Here is an 18,107-nt window from a genome sequence, read left to right as displayed (position 1 = left end):
TAACTTGTTTTCTGAGGCTGGTAACTCTGATGAACTTGTCGCTTCCTTTTCTGAGGCAGTCCTGATGAGAGCCAAAGGCGGATTTGGAAGTTCTGGGGCCCTAAGCAATGTTTTTTCTGGGGGCCCTGATCACCTGATCAAATGGATTCTTTTTTATAGCAAAACGCAATATTAAGGTTTCATACACCTTCTACAAGGTAAAATTCATGCACTTTCAAGGCCCATTTTAAAGTTTTTCCAGCACCTTTTAGCTTTGGTAAATTAATGATAATGGTGATATCTCAAAATTGCGATTCAGCGATAATCAATATATCACAAAACTATTCTCCAGACTTCATAGCGACTATGCTACTGAGAAAAAATACTTCTAAGTAAGTAAATAGCAGGAATTATGGATTTATTGGTGTCAGTTTCAAACAATTTAAATACCAATGTTCTTTACTGCATGTTTACATTCATTTGATTGAGCAGTTACTGTAGTATCTCAAATTTGGGGGTGAGATAAGAGCATTTATACAAACATATACTTAAAATTGATTTGCTTTTTGTCACACTGCAAGAGATGGTATTATGTTTATATGAACACAACCAGAATTGTTCCACAGCGCTGACACCGGGCAAACAGCCCCGGAGATCGGCTCGTTTCACAACGCTGACGCCGGGCAAACAGCCCCGGGGATCGGCTCATTTCAGATGTTTCATTTCTTGCTGCTGCGAAAAAATTGTGAGCTTTGTCAAGCTTTCTGTGCTGGACTTTCTTCCCTTAATTTTCTTTCTTTTTTGGGCACCGCTGGAATAAGACCCTTGTCTAGCTTAACTTGGATGTACGGTGTCTCTTTGGTGTCAAACAAAAAATAAATAATTGCGTGGTCTGCGTGGTGGTAAAATCCGTTTTTTTGGCGGTCTTTTCGACTGCACTTGAGGGTGCTTTCGTAGTTCTTGCCATTTTTTCAGATTGAAACACCATCGTTTCTTTAAGTTTTTTTTTATTTGTTGAGTGGTTCTTGCCATAATATGAATTACTACAACACAACTGGTGCTCTCCAATACATTAAGAGGGCAAGCAATTCAAGTAATTAACTCTTGACGAGGCACAGCTGTTAAGTGAAAGACATTTCATGTGAGTGCCTCATAAAGCTGAGAAAATCCAGTCACCATGTGCAACGCTGTCATGTAAGCAGGAGCAGCCTACTTTCTAAAGTGTAAAACATATTTTGGTTTGTTTAACACTCAAATTAAAATCTACAGTTTTTAACACTACAGATTCCATGTGTTTTTTCTTCATAGTTTAGTTGACTTTAGTGTAAATCTACAATGCAGGAAATTTTAAAATATTGAAATACACACACACACACACAATCAAATTGCTACAGGAGTGGCTAAGATCATTTTTTTTTACAGGAAAATATACTTTCTAACCTAAATCTATGTATCTTACATGATTAAATTTATTAATATGCACATAAGAAGCACTGAATTAAAGGTGTGTCCAAAATTTTGACTGGTACTGTATATATAATTTATTTATATATTTATGTTTTACTTCACAAACTGAATGCCCATACATTATGGTAGCCACAAACATACACATGAAAAGGAAGTAGTGTGAAAGGATTTGATTAAATCATTTAAAGGGCTCCCTATTACCAAAATCTCTATACAAATTTCTATACATAATTTCTATACATTCTAACCTTAGTCTACGTATTTATTATTATTATTTATTATTATTATTATTTAATATTAAGTGTTCAGGCTACAAATACTTATTTGGCTGTAGGCCTGCAACGCTAAGGTAGCTTTTGAACTACGTAGCATAACATATGCTGCTATACACAACTATATAATCTAAATTAATGCGTGTTCATTTAATATTTCAACTCATATGTAACTATTTTTTTTTGTTATTGTTTATAGTTATTATTCAACACAAGCATATTTGGGACTTTCGAGATCCAAACATTTGCTTTAACTAAATTTCAGAAGATTATTTGTGACAGTAATGTTTTTTTTTTAAGTGGACGATTTAAACCGATTTATGTGTTCTCTTTGTTAAAAAAATAATACAGTCATCAGTATGTATGTATTGATGATAATTGATGTATTTATTGAGCTTTTTTCTGAATTGAATGTATCTAACGATCTTCTAAATATTCGGCGGGTTGTGGAGAAATCGGTGGAGGACTTTTATTATATAAATAAGATCAGGAACACTATGGCTACTATATCCTGTTATTTCTGGGACTCGGGCTAACTTCGCTAACTGCACTCGGACTGTTCTCTGTTTCATAGCATTAGGGAGCAGCGGTTAAACCTGGGTTGTCAGTGAAAGTGTCAGTGTCAGTTTTCGGCTTGTTTGTTTTGTGGCAGCGCTCGTTAGGTTAGACTTGAGCAGCAGCGCTGACTACTTGACTACTCCAGCAGGACTGAGCCGAGATTGAGCGAGGTTGACTCAGCTGTAGCGGCTAAAGCAGCTAGCTCCGGTTCTCTGGGTTAGCTAAGCTAAATACATAACCGCTGTCTGGGGTCTGACCTCTGTCCTTATCAGTAGAAACGCGTGGGAATGTTTATTGTCTTTAATTGTAGATAACTGTTATCATAGATTTAAGTAGTAGCGTAACGTGCCGTTTGTCATCGTAGCGAGCGAGTGAGTGTGTTACTGACTCGTTAGCTAACCTAACCTAGCTTTCCCAGCAGAACTCCCCACCTGAGTTTCACTCGGGTATCGTTAGGTAGTAACTGTACAGTGTGTAGGACCTCATATTAAACTCGTTCCTCCATAATCAGCTCCCAGGCAGAGATGAGTTTCTGTAAAGTCGGCCCCGGCTATTCACTTCCCATGAGCTTGTGAGCTCGAACCGTCATTTTAATGGGAGGCGGGCCGTGTTGCAGTGAAACTTGTGGGCGATATTTGCGAAGACGGCGGAGGCACCGGTGGCCCGAATGGAGTCCCTGGCAGGGTACGTTTACAAAGCGGCTAGTGAAGGCAGAGTCCTGACACTAGCCGCCCTGCTGCTGAACCACTCTGTGACTGAGACTCGGTACCTGCTGGATTATGTAACACAGTTAGGCGGACAGCGCTCCACTCCCCTCATCATCGCTGCGAGGAACGGGCATGATAAAGTGGTCCGCCTGCTCCTGGACCACTACCGCGTGGACACTGAGCAGACCGGGACAGTGAGGTTTGATGGGTAAGTGCTTTAATGCACCTTAATACACTGCTGTTCCTCAGCCAGCATGCTCATGTGGTGCTCACCAGGAGAGAACATGTGCCAAACTTTTTCCAAAAAGGGCCAGACTGGACCATATCAGAATACCTAAAGGCTAGGGATGTCAATTTTCTGCCTGCAATTGCACGCCTAAATCTTGAGAATATCTATTAAAAGCATTACATAAAAAAGGTTTCATATTTTATAGGAAACATTACGGAAAATCTGTATTGTTATCTCTTTTTAGAAAATATTTAAAAATATTGAATTAATTTTGCAACTGTAGATAATAAAAATATAGTGAAAAACAATCACAAAAATGGCACTTACCTAATTTCGTTTTAAAATCAGTATTTTTGTGAATACAAATCAAACATGTAATATCCTCCAAAACTTTTATTTTGTTATGGCTGTGTAGTTTTTATGTTTATTTTTCAAAACATTTTTTAAAACAAATTATTAGGTGCAGTAGAGAATGAACAGGCCGCTTCTTCAAGTGTCCTGTAGAAGAGTCTCCAAAGCCCTCAAAAGTTTTTTTTTTTTAATGAAAAGAGCTTATTTTGCTGCAGGGAAACATGGTTTTATATCACCTACACTTGTAGCCCATATATAGACCAAGGCCTGTTAAGGGGTTAATCGAAACCTTTTGAAAGCTGCCAATGGGAATCTCAGTAGATTGGCATCTAAAGTAACAAAATGTAAAGGAAGCAATGGCTTGCTTAGTAATGTAAGAACCAGAAACCTTATTCATAGTCAAGAATCATACATATTTAAAGAATATCAAGGTTAATTTTATGATCAATATCACCCAGCCCTACTAAGGCCTGTTGTCTCTTTTTCTAAATATTTTTTATGAACAAATAACGTTTATTAACACAAAAGAGCCCATTGACATACAGCTCTTGAAAGAATTAAGAGACACTTCAGTTTCTGAATCAGTTTCTCTGATTTTGCTATTTATTGTTGTTTTATTCTTTAAACTATGGATAACATTTCTCTCAAATAAAAATAGTCATTTAGAGCATTCATTTGCAAAAAAAGAGAAATGGCTGAAATAACAAACATGCCGAGCTCCCAGACCTCAAATAATGCAAAGAAAACAAGTTCATATTCATAAAGTTTTCAAATTCATAATTTTTTTGGTGAAATAAGACTGATTTTTATAATACTAGCCCCCTTTAAAACTGTTTGCTTTTACAGGTTTGTTCCAACCATTTTATCAATAAAACATTTAAATATTGTACATCTGACCTGTTTTCTAGAATCCAAGGTAAAACACAAGCTATGAAATTGTTGTGGCATTTGTTACATCAGGATTTTAACCTTAAACTTCATGTGCTGTCAAAAATAAATAAATAAATAAATAAATAAAAAAATTAAGTACTGCTCCCTGAATTTTTTCCTTTTTTCAATTCTGCATTTGACCATATTTTTCATAAATGAGTGTTTTTTTTTTGTTTTTTTTTTTTGTTTTGTTAATTGTTAATGTACACTGAGTTTTATTATCTTGCTCTAACTGCAAAGGGATATGCTCTGTTGATTATTTTAGACTGGACATTTTCTTTAAATTATTAATGCATAATACTGTACTTGTCGTGGCTATATATATATATAAATATAATGGTCTTATAACAAAAAAAGTAATAACTGATGATACTCAAATATAAAACTTAGGCTTAACAGGTTAATCGAATACATTTGTGTGAACTGAGTGAGGGAACAGCCCTTACTCCTCCCACTTTGTGTTTATGTTTTTAGAAATTTGCACAGTTCTGTCAGTGTTTCATGTGTAGATTTATTTTCCCATCTACTAAGCATCACCAGACCTTTGAAAGATAATGATAAGGCAAGTCATAAAACAAAAGCAAAACTAAAAGTAAATCTGCGTCTGCATTGTATGCATAAGATCAGATTTAAACGCTGTAGTTGTGCCACTTCAGATATCACATAAGAAAGTGGCAATCAGTCTGGACCTTAAGTGATTTTTGTATAAGTTCACAACAAAGAGAATCTGTTCACAATTGTGAGTGTGGACCCACAGAAAACTAAGCATTCTCTTGTCGTGTGTTCACATCTGTCAAAATCTTTCCTTAATGGTCCAGGTCTTAAAAAAAGTTATAGAGAGACAAGAGTCCTCATGTACTGAAGTTGTGTATGTACAAAAACATTGTGTAGGTCATATTTCACGCTCAGGGTCTGATTTACTAAATGTGATTTGAGCGGGGAATGTGTGTTCACTAATGCCAGTTTCATTTCAGGCGTACGTGCATTTCTAATGTGTTTTTGTCAGTTAGTGACAGAGGCAAATTGCAAATAATAGGATATTTCGCAAACCCATTGTAGTAAGCCATTATTGGATAAATCTGTTATTACTCAGACAATTTTATTGAAATAATCGTTCAACAAGTATCCACTTAGCCTAAATGATATTAGCTTGTGTAAAATGACTGTCATTCTGCCCTTTTGCGTTTATTGTTTATCCCAGAGGACAGAGAACCAAATAATTTTTTATTTGGTTGCCTCTGATAAGAAAATCTCTAATTTGCATTCCGTAAATCTTCTTTTCTTCACCGTTTTTCTAAAAAGAGTATTCCAAGGCAGGGGACAAGGCAGATGCGATGTACTAAGGGAGTGTATGTGGGATTATGCGTATGTATGTTTCGTTATATTTGGATTTTTTTTTTTGTGCATACAGAACTTTGTACGCAACAAGTAGGAATTCCACACAAGTCCTAGTACATAAGGGTCCATGATGTCGGTTGTGTTCATCACGCTAAATAGTGAAGGGTGTCGTATTTTACTTAGTTTGTGATAGATGTCTCTGTTTAATAGTATTTTATATTAATAGTACTTCCATCTCTGTTGGCTGCTGTGCTTTACAGTCCAGTCTGAGAATCAAGCTAACTTTGATAATGCAGCAATGCGATATAATACTGTCACTGAAATGCAATCGTGGGCCACTAATAATGTATTCTTAAAAGTGATGCTGCGGGCCAATTAATATCTATCTGCAGGCTGTTTTGACCAAAGGCTGGATTTTGGGCACTGCTGGGCTTACAGGCAGACATGGAACTGAATTGATTAGTGCCTGTGTTGTTAGTGGGACCCAGTCTGATGTCCCAAATGGGTCTTATAATTGCAGACACTTAATCTCAGTGTGTAACCCAGATGAGGCTTAAGTTTAACCTCTCCTAGGTTATATCCAGACTGCCAGATCAAATACGATTTTTGGCATATTTACATTGCATCCTGATTGATTTCTGAATGCCTGGACAGGCAAAAAAAAACTGTGATTTTGAAATTCGCTGACACTCGGATTTGTACAGATGCGACTCAGTTAGTGCTGGGCGCTATACCCGTTCATTCATTATACCGCAGGGTGAACTTGAACCGGTTTGCGTTTCTCTCACACTGCTAGAGGGCGCTGCGGAGTGCCGTGCGGATCAGAACCAAAAGAAAGAAGAGAGTCAAACGCTGGCCTTGCTCCATCCTAAAGAGAAATCAGAACACCTCCTGCTGCTGTTTCTACTGTATGAGTGTTTTTATACCAGTAAAATAGAGCTGTAACTATAGCCCTTTAAATATATTAATACTGAAGCTTGGAGGATTTAAATGTTTTTGTTAACTAGAGAAAGAAGGGAATAGTGGCTGATTTTAAACACTGTAATGCCTCTAATGGCTTCAGGAATAACATCTAGTAAATTTATATTAAACGTGTATTTTACTGTGCAATAGAGCTTTTGAGAAATATCTCTTTAAATACTTGAGTATTTTAAGTTTGTTTATAGTGTTTGTGGAACTATTTATTAAAATATTTCATTTTGTAAAGGGAGCCATGTAAAATTTGTTAGCGTTTTTATTTTTAAAGTATGTTTTCTTTAGCTATTTTTCATGATAATACAGTCTAATTTCTTCATATTTTGTGTAATTTTTAAGTCTTTTGCATCACTCGCAACACAAACAAGACAAATAATGACTTCATCAATTCCTAAGTGATGATGGTATGAGTGTCCAAGGTTAATTATTGACCTCAACCTTGTTAGCAAACCAACCCAAACAGATATGTTTGTGATGTCCAGGAACACAGATCAGACCCTATCTATTGTTAAAAAAAAAGTGGCTTGCAGTCTGAACCTTAGTAGCCTTAGTCCTATCACTGACCCTGACCCAGGGGCACGTCCCTGACTTCCATATGTGGTGCCATCATGGAACCTGTAGACAAATCTATATGTCTCCAATTGGGGTGAACCATACAAAGACTCTACATGCTACCAGTAAAAAAATAAATAAATAAAAAATCTGAAATCTGTTTTATGTTTCTCCTCCAGATACGTCATCGATGGAGCCACGGCTCTTTGGTGTGCAGCAGGTGCGGGGCACTTCGAGGTGGTACGACTTCTTGTGTCGCACCATGCCAATGTGAATCATACCACCCTTACCAACTCCACTCCTCTCAGGGCTGCCTGCTTTGACGGCCGGCTGGACATCGTACGCTACTTGGTGGAGAACGGCGCTGACATCAGCATTGCCAACAAGTATGACAACACCTGTTTAATGATCGCTGCTTATAAGGGGCACACAGACGTGGTGCGCTTTTTGCTCGAGCAAGGGGCTGACCCTAATTCGAAGGCTCACTGTGGTGCCACTGCTCTGCACTTTGCTGCCGAGGCTGGACATCTGGACATTGTGCGGGAGCTGGTGAGATGTCAGGCAGCCATGGTTGTGAACGGACATGGCATGACTCCTCTTAAGGTGGCGGCAGAAAGCTGCAAGGCGGACGTGGTGGAGTTGCTCCTCACCCACGCTGACTGCGAGACTCACAGTCGCATCGAGGCTTTAGAGCTGTTGGGTGCTTCCTTTGCTAATGACCGGGAGAATTACGACATTCTTAAAACTTACCATTACCTGTACCTGGCCATGCTGGTGCGCTACCGTGACCCTGAGAGGATTATTGCCAAAGATCTCCCGCCACCTGTGGAGGCGTACGGGGGCCGTGAGGAGTGTAGGACCCCTCGGGACCTAGAGGCCATCAGGCAAGACCGAGACGCATTGCACATGGAAGGGCTGATGGTTCGAGAGCGCATATTGGGAGCGGACAATATAGACGTTTCGCATCCTATAATATACCGCGGCGCAGTCTACGCTGACAACATGGAGTTCGAGCAGTGCATCAAGCTGTGGCTGCATGCGTTGCGTCTGCGTCAGCGAAGCAACCGCAACACACACAAGGATCTCCTGCGGTTTGCCCAGGTGTTCTCACAGATGGTTCATCTGAAGGAGCCGGTGCTGGCTGTTGATGTGGAGCAGGTGTTGCTCTGTAGTGTACTGGAGATCCGCCGCAGCATGGCACGTATGGAGTCTGCCACCGAGGCCGAGCTTCCGGCGTTCACCGACAACTACGAGTCCAACATCTTCACGTTTCTCTACCTGGTATGCATCTCAACAAAGACTCAGTGCAGCGAGGAGGACCGAGCGCGGCTCAACAAGCAGATCTACGACCTGATTCGCCTGGACCCGCGCACTAGAGAGGGCTCCTCCCTGCTGCACCTGGCCGCCAGCTCCAGCACCCCCGTGGACGACTTCCACACCAACGACGTGTGCAGCTTCCCCAACTCGCAGGTGACCAAGCTGCTGCTAGACTGCGGTGCTCTGGTAAACTGTGTGGACAATGAAGGCAACAGTCCTCTGCACCTCATCGTGCAGTACAACCGGCCTATCAGTGACTTCCTAACCTTGCATGCCATCATAATTAGTCTAGTGGAGGCTGGAGCTCACACAGACATGACCAACAAGCAGAAAAAGACTCCACTGGAGAAAAGCACGACCGGCGTGTCCGAGATCCTTTTAAAGACACAGATGAAAATGAGTTTAAAGTGCCTGGCTGCTCGTGCCGTTCGACAGCATCACATCACCTACCGAGACCAGATTCCTAAAAGTCTTGAAGAGTTTGTGGAGTTTCACTGATCTTTATATGCATATTTTAATTTGATATATTTGTTTTTCTTTTTAAAGAATCCAACGGTGATGGGTATTCTTAATCAAGTTTATATTTTTTGGTCCTTTTTTTTTTTTTTTTTTTTTTTAAGTACTTACAAAAGGATTTTACACCCATACCTGAAATTTGACATACCAGTTTATCCAGATTGATACAAAGTGTCTGTCACATACTCCTGCAGATTATTCTAATGACATGTGGAAACCTGGCCATTGGGTACTTGCAAAGCCATGGACCGACAGTCAGTTTCCTGATTCTTATTTTTAAATAATTTTTCATATCAAAAGGTCTTCATCTACAACAGCTATGGTCTTTGTTTACTCTAACAATGGTGTTCATGTTCCACATGTGCATTGCTGGGGTGTCTTTTATAACATGCTGTAAAATAATGCACTGGTGCATTTTGGGGCCATTGCTAAGGAACTGAACAGACAGTGAACTCTATATGAGTCTTTTTACGTGAACGACAGAGACTTGACAGAACGCTTGTTTTTTTACTGGCTGCACTTTGCTCTTTTGAGTTATTTTGTTTTATTAACATATTTTATAAAATGAAATATTATTTAAAAAAACAAAACGAAGTGAAAAAATCTATTTTCTATAGAATCATTTGCAGAGGGTTTGATGTACTAAAATGAATCATTCTAAAATGTTTTTTTGTTTTTGTTTAAGTACACTAAAATGTGCCTGGGACAGGTTGTTTAAATCCCTTGTTTTATTTAATTTTTCCACCAGATTTTTCCTTTAACCACTATGCCAATTTAAATTATTTTAGAGAATCGTTGGTGATGACTTGTTTTAGAGTTTTGGGGGCAGAAGCTCAGTTTCTGTGGGCTGTATTGTCTCATGGGCCTTAATCAGGATGGTGCTCGGATGTTTTTACTTGAGTCTGAGAGAGAAAGAGCATGTCTTCCCTCTTCAGTTTGCATACGCTTGTCTGTGTGAGTGTGATAATGAAGATTTGAGTCTGCAAGCCTGACTGGAAAGAGGATTTAAATGATGACTTTGCTTCATGTCCTTGAGAAACCGTGATTGTAATGTGTCAGTGAAATTATTATTTACAAATTAAATAAACCAACATTAAACACAAACATAAGGTGCTTCGTCCTTTTCTTTGCTGCATGTAGTTTTCTGTGGTACAGCTATTGTTGTATAACATATGGGGCTCAGCCAGTTCATTAAGTATGTGTACCAGTACATTTGCACACATTAGCCACAAGCCTACTTAAGTACTGCAAAACTTTGTCTTTGGGCCTTAAAATAAAAGGAAAATTCACGTCATTGTTCCATGACATTTCTACCAGAGGAAGATTATCTGCCCAATATTGTTTGATACTCCAACCTTTTTATACACAAAGTACATTATTATTAAATTCAGTTTATTCAATTCGTACAAAGCCAATAACTTTGTTGGTCTATAACTTATTTGCAATTTTGAATGTGTTTTTAGAAATCACAGAATGCAAAAAAAAAAAAAAAAGACTCCAATGCAATAGTTTGAACCAAGTTTATTTACTTTGTCTTTACTTGTACAAATACATTAATCAATTTTAATCATAAGATATTCCCTACATTTCTCCATCTACACCTGCTTCTTGTACTTCTAAAAACTTTTATTAAATTAACATTTCTTTATTATGTTTTCTTCAACATATGAGAATCACATTCAAATTAGCTCCAGTAGACTAAATAATAAAATGGTGCTCTCGTGTACATATAGGCTATGTTCACATTACCAGGCTGAAGTGACTCAAATTAGACGTTTTGCTCAATGTGGCTCAGATCAGATTTTTTTTTCATGGCTGTGTGAACGTGCTAAATCTGATTTTTTTTTTAAATCAGATTTGAGTCACTTTCATATGTGGTCCTAATTTGGATATGTATCCGATCCATGGACCTGCGACATGAATGTGAACAGTCAAATCTGAATTTTCTTTTATGCATGTGCTACGAGCTTCTCTCTCATATCCTCACGTCTCTTGGTGCAGCTGTGCAGCTATAGCTGCAAAAACAGCAAAAGCAAACCACCTGATCTTTTTTTCACCTCCTCGACATGAACATGAAATTCAGGCCAGCTGTTTAAACTCCACACCAGCAAAAGATGCTCCACATATGAGCTGCTAACTCATCCATTTCACCTTTATAAAGCTACGAGTCGTCTCTCAAATACGACGTTTTTTTGACGTTTATACACTTATCAATGTGTGCATGTGAGATGTTTCAGAGACAGATTGGTTCACATTACACACAGATACAGATGACTTACATTTGTGAATGTGAATCATCAAGATTACATCATCAAGATCATCTGAGCAAAAAAATCAGATTTGAGCAATGTGGCTTGTAATGTGAACGTAGCCATAGAGATTTACTTCATTTTGTTCGGTTCAATATACACTAATGTTAACAAGCTGCATGCTCCAACTGGCATGCTGTGGTTTACTAATTAGTCTTTGTTGTATCTAATCCTTTGTCTTGTCATGCCATGGCTTGCTATGATTTGAACATTTGCTGTTTGCTGTGTTGTTGAGCACAAATAAGGGTAAATTGCTGGCCAGAGATTAAATAAACTGTATGAACTTCTTAGAATAAAAGTTTAGAAGCCTATTGAGGAGCGTAAGTCCATGTAATGTGCAAAGCAGCATTGTATTTGTGTGCACAGTGACGTCTCCATGGTTATATTATATATTTAGAGTATTTTATTTTAGATCACCTTGCTGTATTTCAGAAGGCAATGTTTGTTTGTTCACAAAGTTCAAGTGTATATGTGTAAGTGCATCAACATGGACTTGTTGATAAAAAATAATGTTCTTAAAAGTATCAAGTCTTGATTTGTCATTGCAATAATGCTCAAGTTGTGGAGTATTAAACAGACTTCATTTAAGCCTCTTTCTGCTGCTCTTTAGTCTATAACATACTGTACGTTTTATGTAAAGTGTATGCGTATTTCCCCACAGCACTCTTATATTTAAATGAAATCTGACAGTGGTCCTTAAAAATTGTCTTTAAATGGAAAGCTGTATTTATCTTGGCAGAGATGAGACCCAATAACTGTTACCTAACAGTCCTGATTCACACTGCGAACTCTATCCGGTAACACTTAGGAAAACAAAACAAAACAAAAAATAATCACAATACTGTATTCGTCTTACAGTGGTATTAAACGGCTATGCTATGCTATATGGTTTCTGTGAGCCATTGCAGTGAGAAGTCCAAAAAAGAAAAGGGTGTTTTCAATCTGAGGCAAAATAACAGGGTTGCAAATGACCATAAAAAAACATATCTGTGCATTTTACTCCCAAACCATACTCTCACACTTAATATACTGTATATACAGCAATTAACAACTTTAAACACAGAATAAATGCATTCTATGGCACCTTTAAGTCTTCGGTCATAAGTTACAACTTCTAAGAGATTCATGTTCATATTGCAGCACTGCAAACCGACAGCTGACTTCTCCTGTCAGAAAGTGGGCGGGCTCAGCAGTGCATGACAGGATCTGATAGGCTGTAGTGCTGCAAAGACATGTCCTCCTTCCTGGAGAGTCCCTGAGTGAAAGTCCTTGAAGGAGTGAGCACACCAAGGCTTTACCGCTCCTCCCTGCTTTTCTCGTTGGCATCCTGCTCTTCCTTGTGTCGCCTCTGCCTTCGAAAAAACCCCAGCTGAACACAAAAAAACAGCTGATAGTGAGTTTTTACTCCTAATTGGTAAAATGTGCTATACAGCATGATGACTATATCATTTTACTTCTATAAATGTGGGGCAGCTTTAGAACAAAACAAAAAAAAGCATTGAACTTATTGTTTTTGTTACAATGATGAAGTGCGATATAAAATGAGGAATGTGGCATGATTTTATGTACATTAAGGATATAAATAAAAGTTATAATTAATTTAGTTAATACTATATGGACAAAATATTGGGAAACATGCAGGAGCTTTTATGACATCCCATTTTAAATCCATAGGCACTAATATGGGGTTGTTCCCTTTGTAACTCGGCATTTATTGAGTCAGTAGAGTAGGGTCCCAACACTTTTGTCCACATACAGTATGTGTCCTACAGCATGCTGATAGAATAGAAGATAATGCTTACTGCTTTAAACTAGACAGTTACTAATTACATAAGCTACATGCTTAATTAACTGATTATATTATACATTTTTTGTATGTTACAGCCAGTTACCAAAGTGTGGACAAGTATTTTCTATTAGTTCCGAAATTACATGAATTGAAAAGAATTAATGCAATTTAACTACTAATTTAAGCAACAAATGTCAGGTTTTATTGTCAAAATCAGAATAAAGTATACCAAATCACAATAAAATACAGCCATCACTGAGACTTATTTATCAGAATAATAATAGCAAAGCCATTGTATTGACTTATTAAATAAGAGTCAAAATGTTATTTAAATTGTTTATTCAGAAACTCAGCTAAATGTCTTATAGGCCAGAAGCTTAATAAAATAAGCCATTATTCAGTCAGAATCTGAAGGAAATAAGGCATTATTGTTATGTATATATTTGGTAAGCATCAAAAGGAAAAAGAAAATGTTGAAATCTTAATAGTGCATTATTTGGATTTATTTGACCCAAATGTCAATATAATGTGTGTTTTTGTCTTATCTGTTAGAAGCTCAATAAAATAAGCCATTTTTACTTGGAATATTCTTGACAAATTTAGTCAAAATCTTAATAAAATAGTAAAACAAATGGACAATTGGTAAAAGGCAATTGCTTCTTCTCTATCTGGCAAGTAACAGGTAAAAAAAAGACTTCTCTGCCTTGTGTGCATTCAATTTCATTTAAGTATAGTTTTTCTGCATTCACCTTTCTCTCTCTTTTCTGCCTTTAACTCCCTCAGTTAGTGCCACAGGAAAACCTCCTGTGAATGATGCTGCCTCCACAGGTTTCACTGCAGAGATGCTGTTAGGGAGCAATGCAGCGCCTGGTTTCCTCCACAAATAGCACTGGGAACTGGGGTTAAATAGTTCAGTTATGTTCTATCAGTTCAGATGATCAAGAAGATTTTACTTCTCAGGGTCTGAGAGACATTCAGGTGCCTTTAGGCAAACTCCCAGAGGCCGTAGCCACTCTACTATAAGGGCCTGATTAGTGGGGCGCTGCAATGATGGTTGCACGTTTGTATGATTTACCATTTACCATCTTCTCATAGGAACTCTGGATCTCATTCATAGTGACCTTTGAAATCTTGAGTACCCATATGGCGAAGGCCCTTCATCCCTGATTGCTCAATATGGCTGAGAGGGATCTTCTTCCTTTTACAATTTAACCCTTTCAGACCTGAATTATATTTCAGTGATCGAAAAATATTAAAGTGCTATTTTTTGTCTGTAATGCACATACGGAAAGACTCTAATATTCAAATATATAAAGAAAATGTAATATAATTAAATATTTAGAAAAATATTTCATTCCTGTTCAGTGCATTCAGTGCAACTTTTTTTTCTTTTTTAACCTTTTATTTCACAAACTATCCCTTTAACATTAAAATAAACATGATTAAAAGTGTTCTAAATAACATAACATTCATAAAAATAGCCCCCACTTGGGCCTTACTTTGGCTCTAGTGCAGTTTTGCAGTTTTATTGGCTTGTAAACTTTTCATTGGCTGATTCATGGTATATTTTGATGGACAACAGGTCTTATAATGTCCCCTGTAATGGATGCAGGGTATGAAAGGGTTGAAATAATGGAAGCTACTGGGATCTGTGCTTTAACAAAATCTCTGACTGACAAAGTCCCAAAAGACTATAGACAATTCTCTCCTCCTAATGGCTTGCTATTCACTCTGAAACAAACCATCAACTGGATGTTCTTACACAGACAAATGCGTGTCTCTTCTAATTATGTCCAGAAAATTCAAGTAGACACAGATGTCCTTCAATCCTCCAGTTGTAGAAGGACCATCAATAGAAGTACCAGAGGGGCATCAGAGCTCAAGTGCGGGTGTCACAACAAAAGGCTCTGAGCACTTATGTGAATGGTACACTTGAGTTGTTTCTATTAAATAAATTAACAACACACTCTAAGCCTTGCTTTTGCTTTGCTTTTGCATTGTGAAGTATTGTTAAAAAATTGTTGGGAAATTGTTGAGGTAAAAATCTTATGTATCGATTTAAGATTAGTCTGATATCTAACTGCAAAGGGTCCGAAGACGTTCCTTATGTACTGAAAATAAATTAGTTCAATGTGTATCTTGGAGTTCCAAGATAGCATAATAATGGCACTATGACTGAAGCTCTTTATGTATTATTCTGCCTGGTACACACTTCAACTTGCAACGGCGCTAGTACTTATAAGATAAAAACGGCAGCCATAACAAAACAGTTTCATAATTAAATACTTAAATTGAATTCGAAGTGCCTAAAACACAGACACTTAAGTAGGTACATAGGTAGGGTACACTGTGTGGTTTGAGACAAGGAATTAGAACATCCAGTCAGAGGGAGCATGATCTGTTGCACCACTTAAGGTACAGCAGATTTATTTATCTTGTAAGAGAGGTTGTACATTGGCCAGCTCATGGCATGGCACGGAAGGGCAGATAGATCAGACATTCATTTACTAAGTTACTAAGTTGTCTGGGCATTTATCATTCCTTTATCCTTAGTTTCACATGTCTACCGGGAATATGTAATGAAAGGCAGTACTGCCCACAGTGGACAGTGCAGTGCATGGTAATAATCATGACCAGCGGCATCTGGCTAGAACTGTCCATGCAAACAGACAAGTGGCTCTGGCATAAATAACCCCCATTTAATGCACTTAATGCCACAGGTCACCACAGGTCAGTGTAGCGTTCCTTAGCTTTCATGGCACATGGCAAAAGTCATGGGACATGATACTAGTTCCTGTCCTATGAGTTGTAGCATGTCAGTGTACTACTGTTCTCCACAATGGGGCAATAATGAATCAGAACAACTTGCCTTCCAGAGTGCCAGAACTAGCAGAGCCAAAAGCTGCAGGCCTCCCAAAGTGCTTCCGATTATAATCCAGATGGGAATTCTGTAATCTTCATCCTTCCTAATCTCCAGGATTATCTACAGGCAAAACAAAACAAAAATGCAAAGGTCAAACATTCTGCTGAGAATAGCGACACAGAATTATTATTATTATTATTATTATTATTATTATTATTATTTTCATTATTTTATCTCGCCTAATGAAGAAGATTCCGTAACAGACCATATGAATATTTCGTCTGAGAAACTTGTAGATATTAGGAACATTCCCTGCCCCTGTAGTCTTTGTTCTTTAGCTGATTTATAAATTCTAGAACAAAACTTCACCAAGATTAGTTTAGAGTAGTTTAGATTTACAGTACCAGTCAAAAGCTTGGACGTACCAATTCGGTAGTTTTTAATTATTTAAAATAATTCTGCATTGTAGATTAATACTAAACTCATCCAAACTATGAATATGAAAAACTATGACATATACTAAATTATTTAGTAAACAAGAAAGTGTTTAACAAACCAGAATATGTTTTAGATTGTATTTATGTGCACATCTTGGCAGCATTTTCTTAGCCAGCTTTTTGAGGTAGAGTCAGATGGAATGGCTTTCAGTTAACAGCCCTGCTGAACTTGTCAAGAGTTAAATACTTGAATTTCTTGCCTCTTAATATGTTTGAGAGCATCAGTTGTAAAGTTGTGAAGAGGTAGAGTTACAGGTATACAGTGAATAGCTCCATTTGAGTAATGTTCTAATCAATATTATGGCAAGAACTACTCAAGTAAAGAAATGAAGGTCAATCAATCCAAAGCATTTCAAGATCTTTGATAGTGTCCTCAAGTGCACCATGAAGTAAGATGAAACTGGCTCTCATCAGGGCCATCACAGAAAAGAAAGACCAAGGGCCTCTGTTGCACAGGATAAGTTTCTGAGAGTTACCAGCCTCAGAAACCACAAGTTAACAGTATCCCAGATAAGAGTCCACCAATATACTACACCTAAATATTTTGGTTTGTTTAACACTTTTAAGTTACTATATGATTCCTCATGTCTTCCCCCATAGTCTGAATTAGGGGTGTGCCATATCATATCGTCCAAATTTTTAAATATCATGAACGATATAATACCCTAAAATATTGTGCCATATCACCCATCCCATTTCCCATAATATATCTACTAGAGACATATTATATCTGTCCAGTATCATTTATTTTACTTTAATCCAGGATATATGGAGATATTTGAAGTGCATTATTATTACTATCATGACATTCTGGATCGTTGACTTTTGTTACAAATCTGATAAAATTCTTGTATTTTTAAATTTCTCACTTAGGCGTGTGCAATATTATATTGTATGATATATATATATATATATATATATATATATTTTCTTGCAATGTATAGTGTATTTTTGAAATAATATCATTATCGCGAAAATGCCATGAAATATTGTGATTTTATTTTAGGGCCATATCGCCCACCCCTAGTCTGAATGACTTCAGTTTCATTTACATTTAAGGAAAAAAAGAAAAATATTAAAAAGGTGTGTCCAAACTTTTGATTGCTGCTGTGCTTAATAATGCCTTATTCTATTTCTATTTGGCCTTTTGCTAATTTAACACATTTATATTTAACAGATTTACATGTAATGCTTACATGTCTTGTAGGTCTGTCCTCATGCAGGAACAGTTGACTGTTTGGGTTTAACTCAATGGCTGCTGTCATCACCAACTCCAGAGCTTTGAAGTTTATCTGGATGAAAAAACAAGAAAAAAGTATTTATTCTCATTAGAAGCCAGAGTGTCTGCTGTCATGGCTTTTCATTTGACAGATTTAAACACATTCTTTTCCTGTATTTTATTTTTCCCTTCTGAAGTCCACTTTGAACATTTCTGTGTCATGAGTTATGAACCAAAAC

At 37.4% G+C, this 18,107-nt stretch overlaps 2 protein-coding genes across 2 annotated transcripts in view; one reads left to right on the top strand and one right to left on the bottom strand.

Annotated features, from left to right (window-relative positions):
• Positions 1–2,207: 2,207 nt before the first annotated feature.
• On the top strand, positions 2,208–10,300 carry fem1b (fem-1 homolog b). The gene is made up of 2 exons (XM_007231190.4): positions 2,208–3,191; positions 7,538–10,300. The coding sequence occupies exons 1-2, from the start codon at positions 2,944–2,946 to the stop codon at positions 9,171–9,173; spliced, it is 1,884 nt and encodes a 627-aa protein (XP_007231252.1). The 5' UTR covers positions 2,208–2,943; the 3' UTR covers positions 9,174–10,300.
• Positions 10,301–10,698: 398 nt separating this feature from the next.
• itga11b (integrin, alpha 11b) overlaps positions 10,699–18,107 on the bottom strand; it is a 65,629-nt gene continuing 58,220 nt past the window's right edge. The window contains exons 28-30 of the mRNA XM_007231189.4: positions 17,846–17,941; positions 16,159–16,272; positions 10,699–12,869 (exon numbers count right to left, since the gene is read on the bottom strand). Coding sequence (XP_007231251.3) covers positions 12,795–12,869; positions 16,159–16,272; positions 17,846–17,941 — 285 coding nt within the window. The 3' untranslated portion in view covers positions 10,699–12,794. The remainder of the gene's footprint in view (positions 12,870–16,158; positions 16,273–17,845; positions 17,942–18,107) is intronic.

Source organism: Astyanax mexicanus, chromosome 2, assembly GCF_023375975.1.
Source record: "Astyanax mexicanus isolate ESR-SI-001 chromosome 2, AstMex3_surface, whole genome shotgun sequence".
NCBI lineage: Eukaryota > Metazoa > Chordata > Actinopteri > Characiformes > Acestrorhamphidae > Astyanax > Astyanax mexicanus.
Note: the sequence above shows the minus strand (reverse complement) of the source record. Positions and strands in the feature narration are given on the sequence as shown.

Bases quoted from the DNA above. Each gene is read 5' to 3' on its own strand.
- fem1b (XM_007231190.4), top strand. From the start codon at position 2,944: ATGGAGTCCCTGGCAGGGTACGTTTACAAAGCGGCTAGTGAAGGCAGA. The intron at 3,192-7,537 runs GTAAGTGCTTTA...TTTCTCCTCCAG, and splicing joins GGGACAGTGAGGTTTGATGG to ATACGTCATCGATGGAGCCA.